The following is a 16863-nucleotide window of genomic DNA, read 5'->3' as shown; positions in this document are numbered from 1 at the left end:
AAGAATAGATTCATGAGCTCCTGTAACATAAATCTAATATTTAATATTATAAGTAATATGCATCATAATACAGTGCAATAGTACAGTAACTGTTTTACCAGTAGCATCATTTTAAATGAGGATATTTCATCTATTTTGATCAGAAATGTGCCCCATACAAGTAAAAAATAAATACAAAGTTGTGTCATGAAACTCTAGATGGTGCAGGCTGGTAGGTCCTTAAAGGAACACTCCACTTTTTTTGAAAATAGGCTCATTTTCCAACTCCCCTAGAGTTAAACAGTTGAATTTTACCGTTTTCGAATCCATTCAGCCGATCTCCGGGTCTAACGGTACCACTTTAAGCATAGCTTAGCATAGTTCATTGAATCTGATTAGACCATTAGCATCTCGCTCAAAAAAATGACCAAAGAGTTTCGACATTTTTCCTATTTAAAACTTGACTCTTCTGTAGTTACATTGTGTACTAAGATCGACGGAAAATGAAAAGTTTTTTTAGGACGATATGGCTAGGAACTATACTCTCACTCTGGCGTAATAATCAAATAACTTTGCTGCTATACCATGGGTGCAGCAGGCGCAATGATATTACAGAGAGGCTGTGACCCCCTGTTTGCACAGGGAGCATGCCTTGCAACCACGGAGACATTTGTGAGAGGCGCTGCGTAATATCATTGCTCGCTGCTCAACCTTCAAACGTGGTCAGCATTTGCAGCGCACTTTCAGAAACCCTCCACCTTCCCCAGCTCTATGTTTAGATCTGCTACAGGTAATTCATGTACACTATATTTTACTGCAGCAGCATGTCTTATTTGCTCACAGCACATGTATTGGCAGTAACAAGTTCCATTCTTGTGCTGCAGCAGCAGCAGCGCAGCAGACCTATTCTGCCAAGATCAAACATATCAATATTGTAATATCCATTAGCATGCCAAACACTCTGAAAGTTGTCATGTCAGCACTGTAATTGGTGCTACATCTGTTAATTTATGGGTTCACTGGTCCACCTTATGACAGATACTGAAGAATTTAAAGCCATAATGTCAAACAAAACTATCATCACGGTATAGTTTTGTAACACTTGTGAACAATAGGTGTTTCATATATAGAGCATCTCTGAGCAGCTCTGTGGCAGAAAATTGTCTTAAAGGTCCCGTTTTTCGTGGTCTTTTGAAGCTTCGATTGTGTTTATAGTGTGCAATATAACATGTGTTCATGTTTCGCGTGTAAAAAAAACACAGTATTTTTCACATCATTTACTTATCTGTATACCGCTGTTTCCACTGTCATAAAAACGGGCTGATGACTTCCTTGTTCTATGAAGTCCCTCCTTCAGAAATACGTAACGAGTTCTGATTGTGCCAGCGGTTCCTGTGTTGTGATTCAGACAGCAGCTTAGCGAACCTTGCCCGGAAAGGTCACGCCTCTTACCATAACGTGGAGATGCACGCGCTCAGTGTTATTGTAAACATGTCTTTAATTTTACCCTATCAATTTGAGCCGGAATCAGACCCGGTGATTGGACTGCGGGATGAAAATAACAGCGTTTCGACGACATGGCGACAAACACACTCTACAAACGTAACTCTTGTGTATTCCTGTGGGCGGAGGTTAGTCAAAAAACTGTTTTAGTGACATCATTAAAGAAGGAAGTAGAGGGATGTAGTCCAAACTGGCCGTTCGATGTAGGCGACGTCTGTTAAATAAAATATCTCGCTTGGCATTGAACTTTGAGCTTTAAAATTTTACAGATTTTATTTATACTCTAACAACAACATTACACACTAACTAAAGTTTGAAACATGGGATCACGAAGAACGGGACCTTTAAATGACCTCTGTCACCCTTCATTTCACAGTATTTTAAAAATGTCTTTGCTGTAGTACAATCACTACAAGGCCAAAGACACACCAAACATATCTGAATGTGTAATTAAAAAAAATGTTAGAGAAGTACCTCGTTTTCAGGTAATCGCTTCTTTAGTAAGTCTTTAGCCCATGACAACTAGTACTTTGCAGACTGATAGCGGCCCCCAGGGTGGTAAAATTGGGATAATCTACAGCGGAAGCTCGATGAAGTCCAAATTTAACACAGAGAGTGGCTTATCATCATCATCATGATAATAATTATCTGCTCCAGCAGCAACCAGCTCTCTCTCTTTTCTCTTCCATTTCTGAGATGCGTCATGTGGCTAGGTCAAATCCATACAAGTGCCAGGAAGTGAAAGAAAGCAAATTAGGAAAATGAGAAAAGAGAAAATGAGAGCAAGAAATGACATAAAGCATTGAGTCATTCTAGCAGCCAAATCCTGTAACTCAAATCAAGGGAGAGCTGCATTTCGCCCTCTGTACTTCCAGAGGTTTTAAGCACTGCATTTCTTGGACAGATCTTAAAAAGTTTGACAACTAGTTACTGTTACTCAAATCGTCACCAGCAAAAACATTTCGGAGAACTGTGTCCTTACACCCCACCCCTGCTTTTCCCGGTCGCCAAAACAGCCACATTATCACTTCTGCGGTAATGGCTCTGACTAACAGAGCTGTATTTCAATAAGGACATGAGAGGCAGCTCAGTGCTGCCTGCTTTTGGTGAAAAATGGAACTGCAGTTTTTTCTACTGTAGAAATTTGAGGCATCAATTCCAGTCTTATTTTTATGGATGCTTTGTCTGCATTGCTGGAAAAATAACTCTCATTCATGTACAAAGACAGATAGACACTGGGAGGAGAATTAAAGGTCTAGTGTATGAATGAAATTCCCCCAAAGTCATATATGACCCACAAAATGCTATTTAGACTAACAAAATTATTATTGTGATCCACTGTATAACATGTATACAGATTATTGTCCTTCCATCATTATTAAACATTACCCTGCAACTGACAATTCAAATTTATTTTTGATTTGTACTTGTGCTGCTGAAGGAGAGAAAGAATAGAGAATTACTGTGGAGGCCTTGCAGATTCTCCAGAGTGATGGTCATAAAGCAAACAATGATCTTATATTTAACTCAAGGTCAGTAACTATGACTGACCTTGAGTCGAATTAATTTAAAGTTGTTTAATGTACGTGCAAAATAATATTTCATTTTATAAAAAAATATTAACTAATTTATTTGTATTTACCTCTTTCATTTCATGTATAGTCATTTTTTAGTAGAGGTTAATGCAGCATTTTCTGCTGCATGCTGCACAATACAGAGGAAATCTTTCATTTTGCATCACATATTCTTATATATTGGGTCCACGGGATAATGCAAGTTTTCCTCAGCATGTTGGATGCTTTGTGTACTTAAATTCATTCATAAAAGCTTTACAAAAGAGGCCTTTTTTGAGCCTGTCTGCTCTGTGCCTGATAGTAAAAGACACACAAAGGACTGTTTCTCAGACATAGATTATGTGACATGAAACATGAACATGAAACAAAACCCAAAACCAACGTTACATATGTCAAATCCAAGATTAAAGTTCAATGTCAGTTACAGAGGTCCCCTCTTAGTCCTGGCCTTGGTTTATTCTGTGTCTGTAAAACTGGCCCTAAATGTATTTCTCATCTGAGGATTAAGTTCAAATGAGAAGTTGTCACACACTTCTGGTTATTGCTAATAGCTTATGTTTTTACATAATTTTAAATAAATAATTTTTATATGAGTTTTGAAGACAATAAAAATAAATCAAAATATATATTATATAAAATAAATATAAAATAAAAAATGAAACATTACATCATAAAATAAATTTAGATAATGTTAATTAATTGTAAAAGTACTGAATAGTGTTGACATTCAATAGTTTTGTACAAATAAATCATTTTCAAAGCTGTTACCCAAACGTTTAGCTGTATAAATGTGCTTTAAACTCATAGTAAGAAAACATAATAGTAACTCATGACAATAAAGTGACTAATTTGGTGTGCAGTTTTCATTATCTTCTGCTCTTTTCACTAACATACTTGAAATGTTTTCTCCTCTGTGATCTACTGAATACCATCCAGTTTGTGACTGATAATTTGTTAAGTTAATCAGTGATGCAGTTGTTAAGCCTTTCTCATATGTTAATAATTCAGTCTCTCATGGTCCATGATCAAATGTAATGCATGTCAGAATGAATGTGACAAGTTAGAAATCTGGTTAAATAAATGTCATATAAGCTTTTTATAACAGCATGCATGAAATACAGTGTACACCTCAAATGTAATATTTCATGAGCGCACAAAATGTCTCCACTTTTTCCATCAGTCTATTTAATGAAGTTGATGACTGTAATCGTGTGTCTGGATGGGTGACTTCATGTGTGCTTGTGAAAAGAGGGAGGGGGAAGGTGATCTGCTCTGTCATGAGATGCTCTGTAATAAGGTCTGGTACGAGGAACAGATGGACATTACTTGAGAGACAGAACTGGAACTAAATGAGTGTAATGACAAGCCAAGTGCTTCAGCAGAGCAAGAGTGACGTGAAACTAATAGAGGAGGAGAAACCAAAGGACAGAGGTGGAATAGTGAGAACAATGGAAGGGGTGAGCGTGACGGAAAGACATAAATCATGGTTGCAAAGTAAAGAGAGAGTATTACGAAGGAAAAAAATAACAGGAAAGAATGTGATGGAGAAAGAGAGAGAGAGGGGAACAACATAGATGGTCAGAGGAGGAGAATAATTTGCTGATGGATAGATTCTCAGCACATCCATTACACTGTTGCCTGTTTCTCAGACGTCACATATTTTCTCCAAGGACTCCTCGTGTGCTTTTCCATCATGAAAGGCAATTACAAAACACCCTAGTGGAAAAAGAGGCTGATTTTCCAGTGTTAACATCCTTTTTTCTTGTCACTGCCGATATCAGTTGCCTAACAGCTTTATATCATACATACTGTAAAAGACACTGTGACTTTCAATTTTGTTGTATTTATTTTGAAAAAGTTTAATTTTGAAGTTGTTTATACAGTATTGATTTTTTATTTTTTTTTATTGTAAGCACATGCGTGTGAAGTATGAAGTACTTTTCTTTTAAACATTCAATTCATAAATCATTCTGTACTCATGAGACATGCAGGAACAAATACATGCCTCATGTTTCTGACATCAGCACATTTTAGAGTAATGAGTTCACAGTTTTTTTGCCTTGTTCCACTCAGACACAAATTACAAAAGTGCTACAATTTTGTTATACATTAACATGTTAAATCAGTTAGTCAAGCTAAAATCAATCACCAAAATATTAAACAAGTCTTTCTTGGGAAGATTTCTCAGGAAAATTTCTCTTTTCTCTTTAGTTATCATTATAACTCTCTTTCCAATAACAGCTGCTCCCAGTAATCCCGAAACTGCTTCACCGTTTCATGGCCCACACAAAACTGCTTTAAATCTTCCCATAAAGCCTGATGCATATATATATGAACCAGAACTATTCCTTGAATCTCACTTTTCACACTGTCCAGGTGAGCTGTTAATGCCTTCTTTGCTAAAGAAGTGTCTGTCCCGTACAGGTCGATATTAAAACGTAGAGACCCTCCATTAAATGGAATAGGATAGGGAGGTGTGTGGAGGCTCATGAACAGGGGTTTCCCACAAGAACCATCTACAAACCATGTCAGGTTTTGCTTTGCCAAGATGTGAAGGTTACTCTCCATGAGTTTCAAGGGCTCCCAGTCCTGGATTATAGCACCCCCTGGAAGCTGAAGTCTGAAAGACAGGTCTGAATCCAAAAGAAGGGCCTTAAGAGCATCCAAGTCCTTTACAGACACTAAAGGGCGGCTGCTATTGGACCCATCTGACGCAAGCAGTTTTTCCTTCAGACCTGAGACAAAGCTATTAAAACCCTCAGAATTCCCCAACAGAGACAGAACAGCCTGGTTTAAAAGACAGAAAGAAAAAACAGAGATAAATGTTGCTGTGGTAAGGATCAAAAAGGTAGTGAGAGAGAGTCAAGAAGAAAGAAGAACTTTAGTAGAGTGCATAATTCATCTAAGAACAACAACAATATAAAAAGACATAAGAAATGCAGATTACACAGTATTTTGATTATCAAGCATTTTAAAATTAATATTTAAGTCTATGTTTATGTTAAGATTATGTTTTGCTATTGGCCCCAAGCATATATTTTTGACCAATCAGCTTTCTTAAATTCATAATCACTCTCATTAGTTGGTGCTTAAAGCTTATTGTTTTGCGTGCAGTAAAGCGTAAAGTTTAGGGTATAGCGTTGGAAAGAGTGTATACAGTATAGGCTACCTGATGAATTATTCTAATAAACAAGTTAATATTGCCTAAAATGCCAAAAAGACAGTCAAGCATATTTTCATTTTCCATATCCATGCGGTTTCTGATAAAAAGAGATTCCGAAGTTGAAACTGATAATACTAATCAGGATAGGGGGAGACATAAACATAGGGTCACTCAGAATCAGAAATTGATGTAATGGAAGAGGCAACAACGTCAAAGGTGAGCGAGAATATCACTGATCAACTGAATAATATGGTCTCAACAAAGCTATATATACACATGTAGTTAGGGCCGTGCAAAAACATATGAATAATGCTCTTATAGTTGTGACATCACCGTTCAGTGACATTGTATGTTCTGGGAAAACGTCTCGGTTGTGTCGAACCAACAGGTTGGGGGTCATCCTTGGGAGCCTCAGTCACCTCTGAGAGTACAACAACAAGTACAGCAATGCTCACTCGTAATGCCCAGGGTAAAAAGTCCTCAGGTCTCCTTTTCAAGGAAGCTACTCACCTTTCCAAGAGGTCACTACAGCTGTAGGGTCTCTTCTTAAAAAAAATTTTTGGCAGTAAGGCTAATCCTAGAGTTCACAGCTGCGTACACCTGCTTGTCAATGTTGTTAACTCAGTGAGAAAGGAACACTACGGAAATCACATCCTACCCTATGGACTAGCCAGTGGGGAGTACTACATAGGGAAAAAGTTTCTTTGTTTTGGGCAGATTATGAAGTGTTTACTCTGAAATAGCCTAGTGCCACATCAGTGAAGCTTTTTTTTTCCTCACAATGAATGATGAAAATTCAGATTTGCGTCACAGAAATAAATTATATTTTAAAGTATATCACAATAGAAAACCATTATTTTAAATTGTAATATTTCAGATTTGAAAATCACAGTGACCAGATATTGGAACACATTAGACTGCATGAATTTGATATTTGATGGTGAGATCACTGACTGGATCTTTTTCTCTCTCCAGTGCACAGAAACACTAAACATCTTGGAATGCCAGGTAAGTGATGTTCACTTATATCTTTGAACGGGACTTATTTCCAGGTAAAACTGTACTCAAAATGTGCCTTTGACTCATTTATATTGTTAACTATATTTTAAATAAACTACAAAATAAACTACTTTGTCCTCACATTCTTTAGTTCTCACTCACATGAGTATTCATGTCTCCATGCATATTGTCTTTTTAAATAAAAAGTGTCTTACAAAATTTAAATCAATATATTGTTTTATGTGAATGAGTAGGCGGGATGATTTTCACATCACAAAGCAAAAAATTCTAGGCTTCTACATTCAGTACCCAGAAGTCTTGTGGACACATATTTAGTATTTATTTTGTGGCCTTATTTCAGTGACTTAAATTTTTTGTTTTTTCAATAACCATGCATAAACATTCTCTCAAAAATACAAACGTGTACATACATGTTGCTCACATATTATGGTAGCCTGGTTCGTGCTGAATACAGTGTAATGACTTTTGCCATTATTATGTTTATAAGCAACTAAAAAAAGCAAATATCAGGGCATGTCAAAACTGCCCCAGGGCCCCAAAAATCCTCAGACCCCAGAGGGTTAATGATTTTGAAACTGTTATCTCGACCCACCTTGACTACTGTAATGGCCTTTATGTAGGTATTAGCCAAGGCTACCTAACACGATTGCAGATGGAACAGAATGCTGCTGCTCATCTGTTAACAGGAATGCTCAAAAGGGAACATACTGTATTACACCAATATTGGGCTCACTTCACTGGCTTTCTGTTTATTTTAGAATTGATTTTAAGATTTTAGTTTTAATATTTAAATCATTAAATGGACTAGCACCAAGATAGCTTTCTGATTTAATACAGGGTCCATCAAGAGCACTTGGGTCCACTGAGCATTTACTTTTAGTCGTCCCTCAAGCAAGGCTGAAGAACAGGGGTGACCATGCTTTTGCATTTGCAGCCCCAAAACTTTGGAATAATTTGCCTCTATATGTTATGCAGGCCCAAACACTTTCTGCTTTTAAATCTAGGCTTAAAACTCATTTTTACTCTTTGGCATAACTCAGTAACTCATTATTAACTTAGTATGAGAGCTGTTTTTACGATGTTCTTGTTTTATGTTTTGTTGAAAGTGTTTACGGTTTTATTCTGATTATGTCTATACAGCACTATGGTAAACACTTGTTTTTAAAAGTGCTCTATAAATAAACTTTGAGTTGAGGTATTTATATTATATGATATAGTTAAGCAATATCACACGAGTAATGAGTGCAATGTCACACGAGAGATGTTTTTGTCCCGAATGTATACACATCAGATTGTTGATGGGACATACACTTGTTAATGCTGATGTAGAGGAAGTAGAGTTGCAACATCTCATATTGTACATCAAACTGAGTTACGTATCACTGAGAAATATCCGCGTTGAATAACTAGTTCTTCCAATGTTTCATCATCGGACTCGCGCTCGGACTGATATAAAATCGACGCCATCGTTTACAGGGTATACAATTAGTCTTTACAGGGGATACAATTACTAAGCTCCGGAAGCCTCTGGACCAGAACTGAAGTTCTCTTATGGTAATAGCGTTTTGTTGTCGTCGGGTGCTATAAGTGGTAGACCAATCACAACAGAATGTGCCATCTGGCCAATCAGAGCAGAGGATGCTCACGGAAAGGAGGGGTTTAGAGAGACTGAAGCATCGGACGAGTTGTTTGAGAATCAGTGAAAAATGTGGTAATGTGCAATGTAAATCATGAGAAAATGAAAGTGTTTTTTGATCTTGGATGCACATAAACCTGTTGTAGAAGACCTCCTAAACAAAATTAGGAACCTTTAAAATAGCATAATAGGGGCACTTTAATGAAAATTATTTCATATTTTTGGGATAGTTTGCCCAAAAATTTTAATTCTATTTACATTTCTTTACCCTCACATTGTTTCAAACCTGCATGACTTTCTTTCTTTTGTGGAACATAAAAAGATATTTTGAAGAATGTTAGTAACAAACTGTTTTGGTCTACAAGTATATCTAATTACCAATTCAGATGAAGCTTCATGTAAATAAATAGAATAAAATTTGAATCGCTTACCAGCCTTAAAATATACTATTGTCCATTATTAATTAATCTTTGTTCATAATACATTAAATAAAGTTAGCAAGAACTGAGCTGGATGATGACATCACTGTTTTCTTCAGAGCTTCTTTATAGCTGAATTGAACTCATTCCATGTGAGCTTTACAGTTACTGAACCGAACTGAATCAACACTGAACTGATTTCAGCTAAATAATAACACTATTGTCTTTTTAGAGCTACTTTCCAGCAGAATTGAATTTTGTTTGCATTACTGAATCATTTTTCGGTGTATCGCTGTAAAGTTGCTTTAAAACAATCTGTTTTGTATAAAGTGCTTATATTGAACAATAAAGGTGACTTGACTTGGAATATGTTTCACTTTTCAAATATCAATTTAACTTACCCGTCTGGCTAGCAGTGTGAACTTGCGCAGTTTTTCAGGCCCTGGGTCATCTCCTCTGGTGAGGCGCTTGGTCTTCACATTGGGGTAGACCTTCTTTATGTAGCCATCAACAAATGTCTGTATCACTCCAGCCAGACCACGGCCCCTTTCATTCGGACACACTCTTAAGCCCTCAACTATCACAGTTTCACCTCCATCAACCACCAGACCTGACTCCAGCGCCACCTAAAGTCACACAGGAATAATTATTTTATATTAAAAAAGGTTAAAATACCTGAGCTGCGTCTGAAATCGCATACTCTCTTAAGTAGGTACATATTTCATGTGAATGAGATTTCCGATTAATTAGTTGTTAAAATAAATAATAAAATGAATTACAAAGTGCAGTAAACAATAAAACTATTTGTGCTAAAATTGGTCTGCTTTTGTTGATAGTTACAATTTTTCTGAATCAATTTGACACCTTTCTCCAAACTCAGATCACTGCATTCAAAACATGGTGATCTGAACAATTTGTAATTGTCAGTTTTCATTTATTTCATACAAATTATAAATCATATGCATAATTTTCTCAAAACATTGTGTACAAAATTTTCAAATGTGTTCACAACAGTTCACACAGCCAATACAAATTTTAATATATCAGGGGGGGAAAACATTTGCAAAATTTGTAATTTGTCAACTATAAAAGCTATCTTTAAAAGTAACAAACATTGTTATACAACTTTAAAAAAGAAAAGAAAAAAAGAATAGAAAGGGTAAGGTGGAGGGCATTGGTGTTGTGGAAATAATAAGAGGAGAAATTGTAAGACATGAACATTGTCTTATATGTTTTTTTTTCTTACATGATTGTTTTTTGCAGGTGACAGACAGACTATCAATAATCACTCTTGTAAGGTCACGTGTCGTGAACACTGATGATAAATTGATGGCAAAAATCGAAGAAGTCAATTAAATAGAGTTAAATGAGTTAAAGGTGGTAAAGAGGATGTTTTGTTTTATACATTTTTGCAATATTACTTGAAACTGTCTTTACTAAGTGATAAAAGACTATTTATTAGGTGCACTGAAAGGAATATTATTAATATACATCATCTGTGCACGAGGTAGGGCCTTAAAAACATCAGCCAATCGTTTACGCGATCATCGCGTAAACGATTGGCCCTCTGGCTTGTCAATCACTGCCATTGTGAGAGACGTGCGCGGATTGGCCCTCTGGCTTGTCAATCACTGCCATTGTGAGAGACGTGCGCGGATTGGCCCTCTGGCTTGTCAATCACTGCCATGACGTTCCTTGTGAGAGACGCGCGGCTGCGCGCTCTAGTAACTTTAAACACTACATGCGCCGCATGCAATGTTTTTGTCAGGAGACAGGAGTAACAACTGCAGATTATGAGGTGAGTCCGACATAATGAATCCACTAAGTGTGTGCGCGGCTTAACGATTGTAAGGCCGATTATGAATGTAAATTGATACTTATGACTGATCGCGCTCAAACGCGTCCAGTCAGTTGCTTTCAGTCTGCGATTACAGTCGGTGTTCAAATTCCATGTGAAAGTATATAAATCTGCTTCAGGAGCAGGAAACTATCGCTGTATGTTGAGCATAGTCAGAATGTTTTAGCTAGTCGTAAAATGTGCATCATTTCAAACGCTCATTTCAAAAACTCAGTAGACGAAAACATCCTCTGTACCACCTTTAATACCTTTTAACTTTTATATGTGTAGAGCTGCACAATTAATCATAAAAAGCCCAAACACCCACACGATCTCTTTCCTAAATGATAATGATTCGCCTGTCTCATACCGGAACATTTAAATCTGCATTAGTGCAGTTGGTCATATAGGTATTTTTATTAAAATTATAACAATTATTAAAATGATCACAGAAGTACTGGGATATAAACACTGATGTCTACAATCAAAATAGGGCAAACACCATTTGAAAGTTAAAGGGTTAGTTCACCCAAAAATGAAATTTCTGTCATTAATCACTCACCCTCATGTCGTTCCAAACCCGTAAGACCTTCATTCATCTTCAGAACACAAATTAAGATATTTTGATGAAATCCAAGAGGTTTTTTTTTTTTTAATCCTCCATTAAAAGCAATGAAATTACTGTCATTCAAGGTCCAGCAAAGTAGTAAAAACATCACTAAAATAGTCAATGTGATTACAGTGGTTCAAACTTAATGTTATGAACCAACAAGAATGCTTTTTGTGTGCAAAAACAGAACAAAAATAACGACTTAATTCAACAAATTCGTCTGTCCGGTCACGTGAGCAGCACAACGCATGTATGTGATGTAAACACAGAAGCTTCATAACATTAAGGTTGAACCACTGTAGTCACGTTGACTATTTTAACAATGTTTTTACTACTTTTCTGGACCTTGAATATCGGTAATTTCGTAGCTTTCAATGGAGGATTAAAAACCTCACGGATTTCATCAAAATATCTTAATTTGAGTTCCGAAGATGAACGAAGGTCTTACAGGTGTGGAACGACATGAGGGTGAGTAATAAATGACAGAAATTTCACAATGACACTTGAAATAATAATTGTACTGATTACAAGTGACTGTTAAAAAATGTATTTGTCATTGAATTATTCATTCAAGAGATTCGTTCAAAAATGCTGACTCATCCAATAATGAAACAAGTATTTATGAGTGAGTCATTGAATCATTCAAAATGATTTTTAAAATAATTAATTCAAAACAATTAAACATTTTTAAATAGACTGCAGCATTTTGTCAGAACCTCTGGTGAATTACATGTTATTTTGTTTAGTTGGTGTTCAGAATTGTGGGAGAATCTAATTTATTGCGGGGGTGGGTAGGAGTGTTAAAAAAAATGAAGATGATTATGGCTGTCAATTCAGTTTTTTAATTTCTCTAGGTTTTGTAAAATTCTAAAAGCTCTTTATTCCACAGATACTACAAGCTAGTCAGTGTATTCAGTATTTGCTTCAGAGGCATAAGGTATTGTATGCATACATACAACAATGCAATAATAAAACAATGCATTGATATAAAAAAAAGGAAATTTACTTTTGATACTCAAGTACTTTTAAAAGTTTACAACTTGTAATGGGGCAATGTTTTGACCAGCAGTATCTGTGCTTTCACCCAAGTAATATAGTTGTTTGTCCACCTCTGATAGTAACAATTACAGTGTTGTCATTAGCCTTATTTGACTGCCCTAGACTAGAATATATGAAGAGCAAAGCTGTCCAGTCATATGTCATATCCAGAGTACAAATATATGGGTCATGAGTCAATCAAATATGTGCACAGCAGAGAGCACAGGCACTGATGTGGTTAATTTCAGCCACAAGTTAAAATGTTGTCTTTCATGAGAACTACAAGCATTGTATTTCTCAATAGACACATCAGAGCATATTATAACCATTAACTTTTTCCTATCGTAACAGTTAGTGATTTTAATGGTTCATGTTTTAACAAACACGCAGATGTTAAATGTTAATATTCCATGTCTCTGTATCATTCAAGTTTAGATGACCAAATAACACTGTAAATTTATTGGAAATCCTAGTTTTATAATATATAATAAGTAGGGCTGTAACGATATGCGATATGAAACCGAAATCGCGATACGCAGGTCCACGAACCTGTATCGCGATGTGAGAAGGCAGAATCGCGACACACCCCTTCCAACTCCCAGAGTTATCCTTCCTGTCCAGATCCAATGCTACCACATTTTTAAATTACTATAAGTATTAGGGGTGTAACGATTTATCGTAGATGGCGTGTCTCAATCAGCTCTCTAGTTCAGTAAGTGTTTCGGGCACACATTGAATCTTGCAAGCAGGTTTAAACGTTTCTCATGTCAGTCTCTTGCATGGTCGCGTGAGAAAAGTCGTGGCTTTCTTTCACCGCAGTGCACAGGAACACAGAAAAGCAAAAGACGCTTGCGATGCTTTGCTTTAAGTTAGGGGCCGTTCACATATTGCGTCTTTTCCGCGTGCAAGTCAGTTATTATTTTCAAATGTAGCCGGGCGGCAGGCGCGCTCATAATGGGATCAACGCGGTCGCGACGCGCATGCAATTCTCAACTTCTCAGAATGCCGCAAGCGCTCCGCAGGTCGTGTGACAAGAATCAACCGATCAGCTATGGCCTTTCCGTAACAAAACATCAAAAGCTCAGCCGAACAGCTGATCATAGCTTATCATAGCTGTTCATGGTGGTTTTTATATCTTATCTCCATCAATATATCTCGTAGTAAAACTAATGCAAGGGCTAGAAATCATTTATCCTTTGCAGAAACATCCTGATCCTCTTGGAGAGCTCAGTTCATGGTTGCATAGCAACGACCGACGCCACAGGAGCGCAAGCGCTTTGGAAAGAAGGAGAAGCGGTGCGGCCGCGCCTTCCACGCGTTTTTAGACGCGATATGTGAACGGCCCCTATTCATAATTCTAAGTTCATGTTAAATTTAACATTTTTTTTCAGTGACAGACAGCCCTATTCAACTGTTAATTTGAATACAGAAGGTTTTTATTAAAATGTTATATTTATTTATTTTATTGAAATGTGATCTTGTATGTACAACAAGGAAAATTATTGAAATTTGTTCATGTTTTTTTAATAAATCTTGTTTGAATTTCAGTTTCATTTTGTTCAAAATATCGTGATACGTATCGTATCGTGAACTCTGTATCGAGATACTTACCGTATCGTGACCTGAGCGTATCGTTACACCCCTAATAATAAGCTTATATAGGTGTGTGTCTATGCTTTAATGAAATATTAGACTACAATTTAACAATGGTATTGAATATATCCTCATGGCTTCTGTCAGAGCTACTGTAATATCAGAAAACACATGAGGTCTATCAAAACTTTTTACTCATGTATCGCTTACCAGCTTCCCATCTCTTCGCGCTATAATAACCACTCTTCCTGGCTCAGTCATCCAGGAGTGATAGCGATGTGGAAGGTAGTCATTGCCACCATATATGTCTTCTGATATGGCCATCACGTCATCGTAATCCTCTGGTCTTGCCAGACAGAAGGTCAGTCCATCACTTTCACCCACACAGTGTGAATTCATCGTTACTGCACAGGTTAACTGTTGACTGTAACTTTTTTTTGTCTAGTCTGGTCTCAGAAACAAATAAAAACAGATTTAAACAACAACATTAAAAATCTAAAATATATCAAAAATTAAAATACCTTATTTTAGTTGAATGTAATTGTTAAATAGGCCTATTGCAAGCAGATGCAATAACATTATATAACATTAGATGCATAGCATTATAAATAAGCAACAACAAAAAAAAAAAGAAAAAAAAAAAGATATAATTCTGGATTACTGTCTAGGGCAGAGGTGCCCAATCCTGCTCCTGGAGATCTACCTTCCTGCAAAGTGTGTTTGATCAGGATGGGAGCTGAACTCTGCAGGTACTGTAGATCTTCAGGACCAGGATTGGGCACCTCTGGTCTATGGTAATAAAAAGAAAGTGGACTTGCTATGATCATGTGATCACATTAAGCACTAACTATTTGCACAGCTAAAAATGCAAGTAACCTACTTTCAAAAACACAATATAAGCAAAGCGTTACTGATATATAAGTTTACCAGCGATATACACTAAAAGCCGTGCAGAAGATTTCTTCGGTAATGTGGTGTTTGATAGAAAATGTGTCTGTCTCAGTCTGGACTTACCGCGTGACGTGTCGATAATCATGTGATTTTGACGTTGTGTTCCAGGAGACAATCTGGACAAGTCCCTCCTCGGACGATCATGGACTTTATTCTTGCAGGCTTTTGTTTAAAATGCCTAACCTTTACACAGCCTGAACCGCTTTCTTTTGTTTTGTTAATAAGGTTGGCATCTTTAATCGGATCAATAATTATCCAACATTCGATACCGTGGGCACAGAGATCTTCTTTGAGACGTTTCGAGTACATTTAAAAAACAGTTAAATAATAAACACTAGCGTCTTTAAAAGATACAATCTGAAGCCATTTCCTTCTCAAAAACAGTATCGTAGCCCCACCAAGCGGGTAGAAGGCGACATTGCAGGGTTTTTTTTTTGTCTAATAGGCCTCAATGAAGAGAAAAAAAAAAAGAATTAAGAATGATATTAATACCAACTGTTCTTTTTGTTTAGAGAAACTTGAAAGCTACTTTACATTTATTTTGGAATTACTCTAACACAGTGACATTTTGGTGTGAGATTTGTTACATACAGAAATTACATATAGAAATGTAATTTTCCTATCACTTATCACAAATATCACATTAAATGTATTTTTTTTCTAAATGCAAACCTCTTTTAAGATTCACCTTTGAAATGAAAATGTTTTTTAATTATACTGACTTCTAAAAACTCAAAAGCAATAAGAACAGTGGCTTTGTTTAAGGACTTGTCACTTACTGAAAGACTGAAGGACCCTGAATTATTGTTGTATTGTTAAGGTATGACAATGATTACAATTTTTGTTAATGTTGTTTTTTTTTTCTTCAAGCATTTAATAATATATATATATTTTTAAAAGTCAGTGTTTTATGTTCAGAGGATGTAATTACGGAAACTTACAACCACAGGCAGGAAGTATAAAACCAGAACAAGAACTAGATAACAGAAGTGCATAACATTTCCATGTCCCATGCAATATATAGGCTATCACATTCACTGATCATGAATAGTGGGAATATACAGAAAGAAAAAAGGATAGTCTGAAAACGAGGCGTGTTGCTATTTTGAGGCAACTAAAAATGACTGCGCCACTGACCAACAAAAACCTGGTCTAAAGTCAATAGCAACAAAATTGGATTCAGACACGTCTGCTTGACCAATTACCAAAAAAGCATGTCAAAATTATTCAGGAAAACAAAATTTTCTTATCAAAGTGATAAAATGATGTGTTGCAAAAATGAGTACGCCCTCCTGAAAGTTACTAAATAAATATTTTTTTCTGGTGTAAAATTAAATTTTTGATCAACACAGGTAAGTATGTTGAACCAAAACATTTAAAGAGAAGTGATTTCTTTAACAATTAAAAGTGTTATATAGCCCACTGAATCATTCTCAGACAACAATTGAACCACTTGAAAAAGAATCGTCAGGAAACTTGTTTCTTAATTGCACAAAAGAGGACAGTGCTACAAGAGGATTACCAAATCATTGTTTTAAGT

The 16863-nt window shown here is 36.3% G+C and overlaps 1 protein-coding gene across 1 annotated transcript; it reads right to left on the bottom strand.

Annotated features, from left to right (window-relative positions):
* Window positions 1-5116: 5116 nt before the first annotated feature.
* On the bottom strand, window positions 5117-15610 carry nat16l (N-acetyltransferase 16, like). Its single transcript, XM_048184073.1, has 4 exons — window positions 15387-15610; window positions 14583-14818; window positions 9696-9920; window positions 5117-5843 (listed from the first exon to the last, which is right to left on the bottom strand). The coding sequence occupies exons 2-4, from the start codon at window positions 14769-14771 to the stop codon at window positions 5274-5276; spliced, it is 984 nt and encodes a 327-aa protein (XP_048040030.1). The 5' UTR covers window positions 14772-14818; window positions 15387-15610; the 3' UTR covers window positions 5117-5273.
* Window positions 15611-16863: the final 1253 nt, after the last annotated feature.

Source organism: Megalobrama amblycephala, linkage group LG3 (assembly GCF_018812025.1).
Source record: "Megalobrama amblycephala isolate DHTTF-2021 linkage group LG3, ASM1881202v1, whole genome shotgun sequence".
In the NCBI taxonomy this organism is placed as follows: domain Eukaryota; kingdom Metazoa; phylum Chordata; class Actinopteri; order Cypriniformes; family Xenocyprididae; genus Megalobrama; species Megalobrama amblycephala.
The sequence above is the reverse complement of the archived record's forward strand: the minus strand, read 5'-3'. Positions and strand labels throughout refer to the sequence as shown.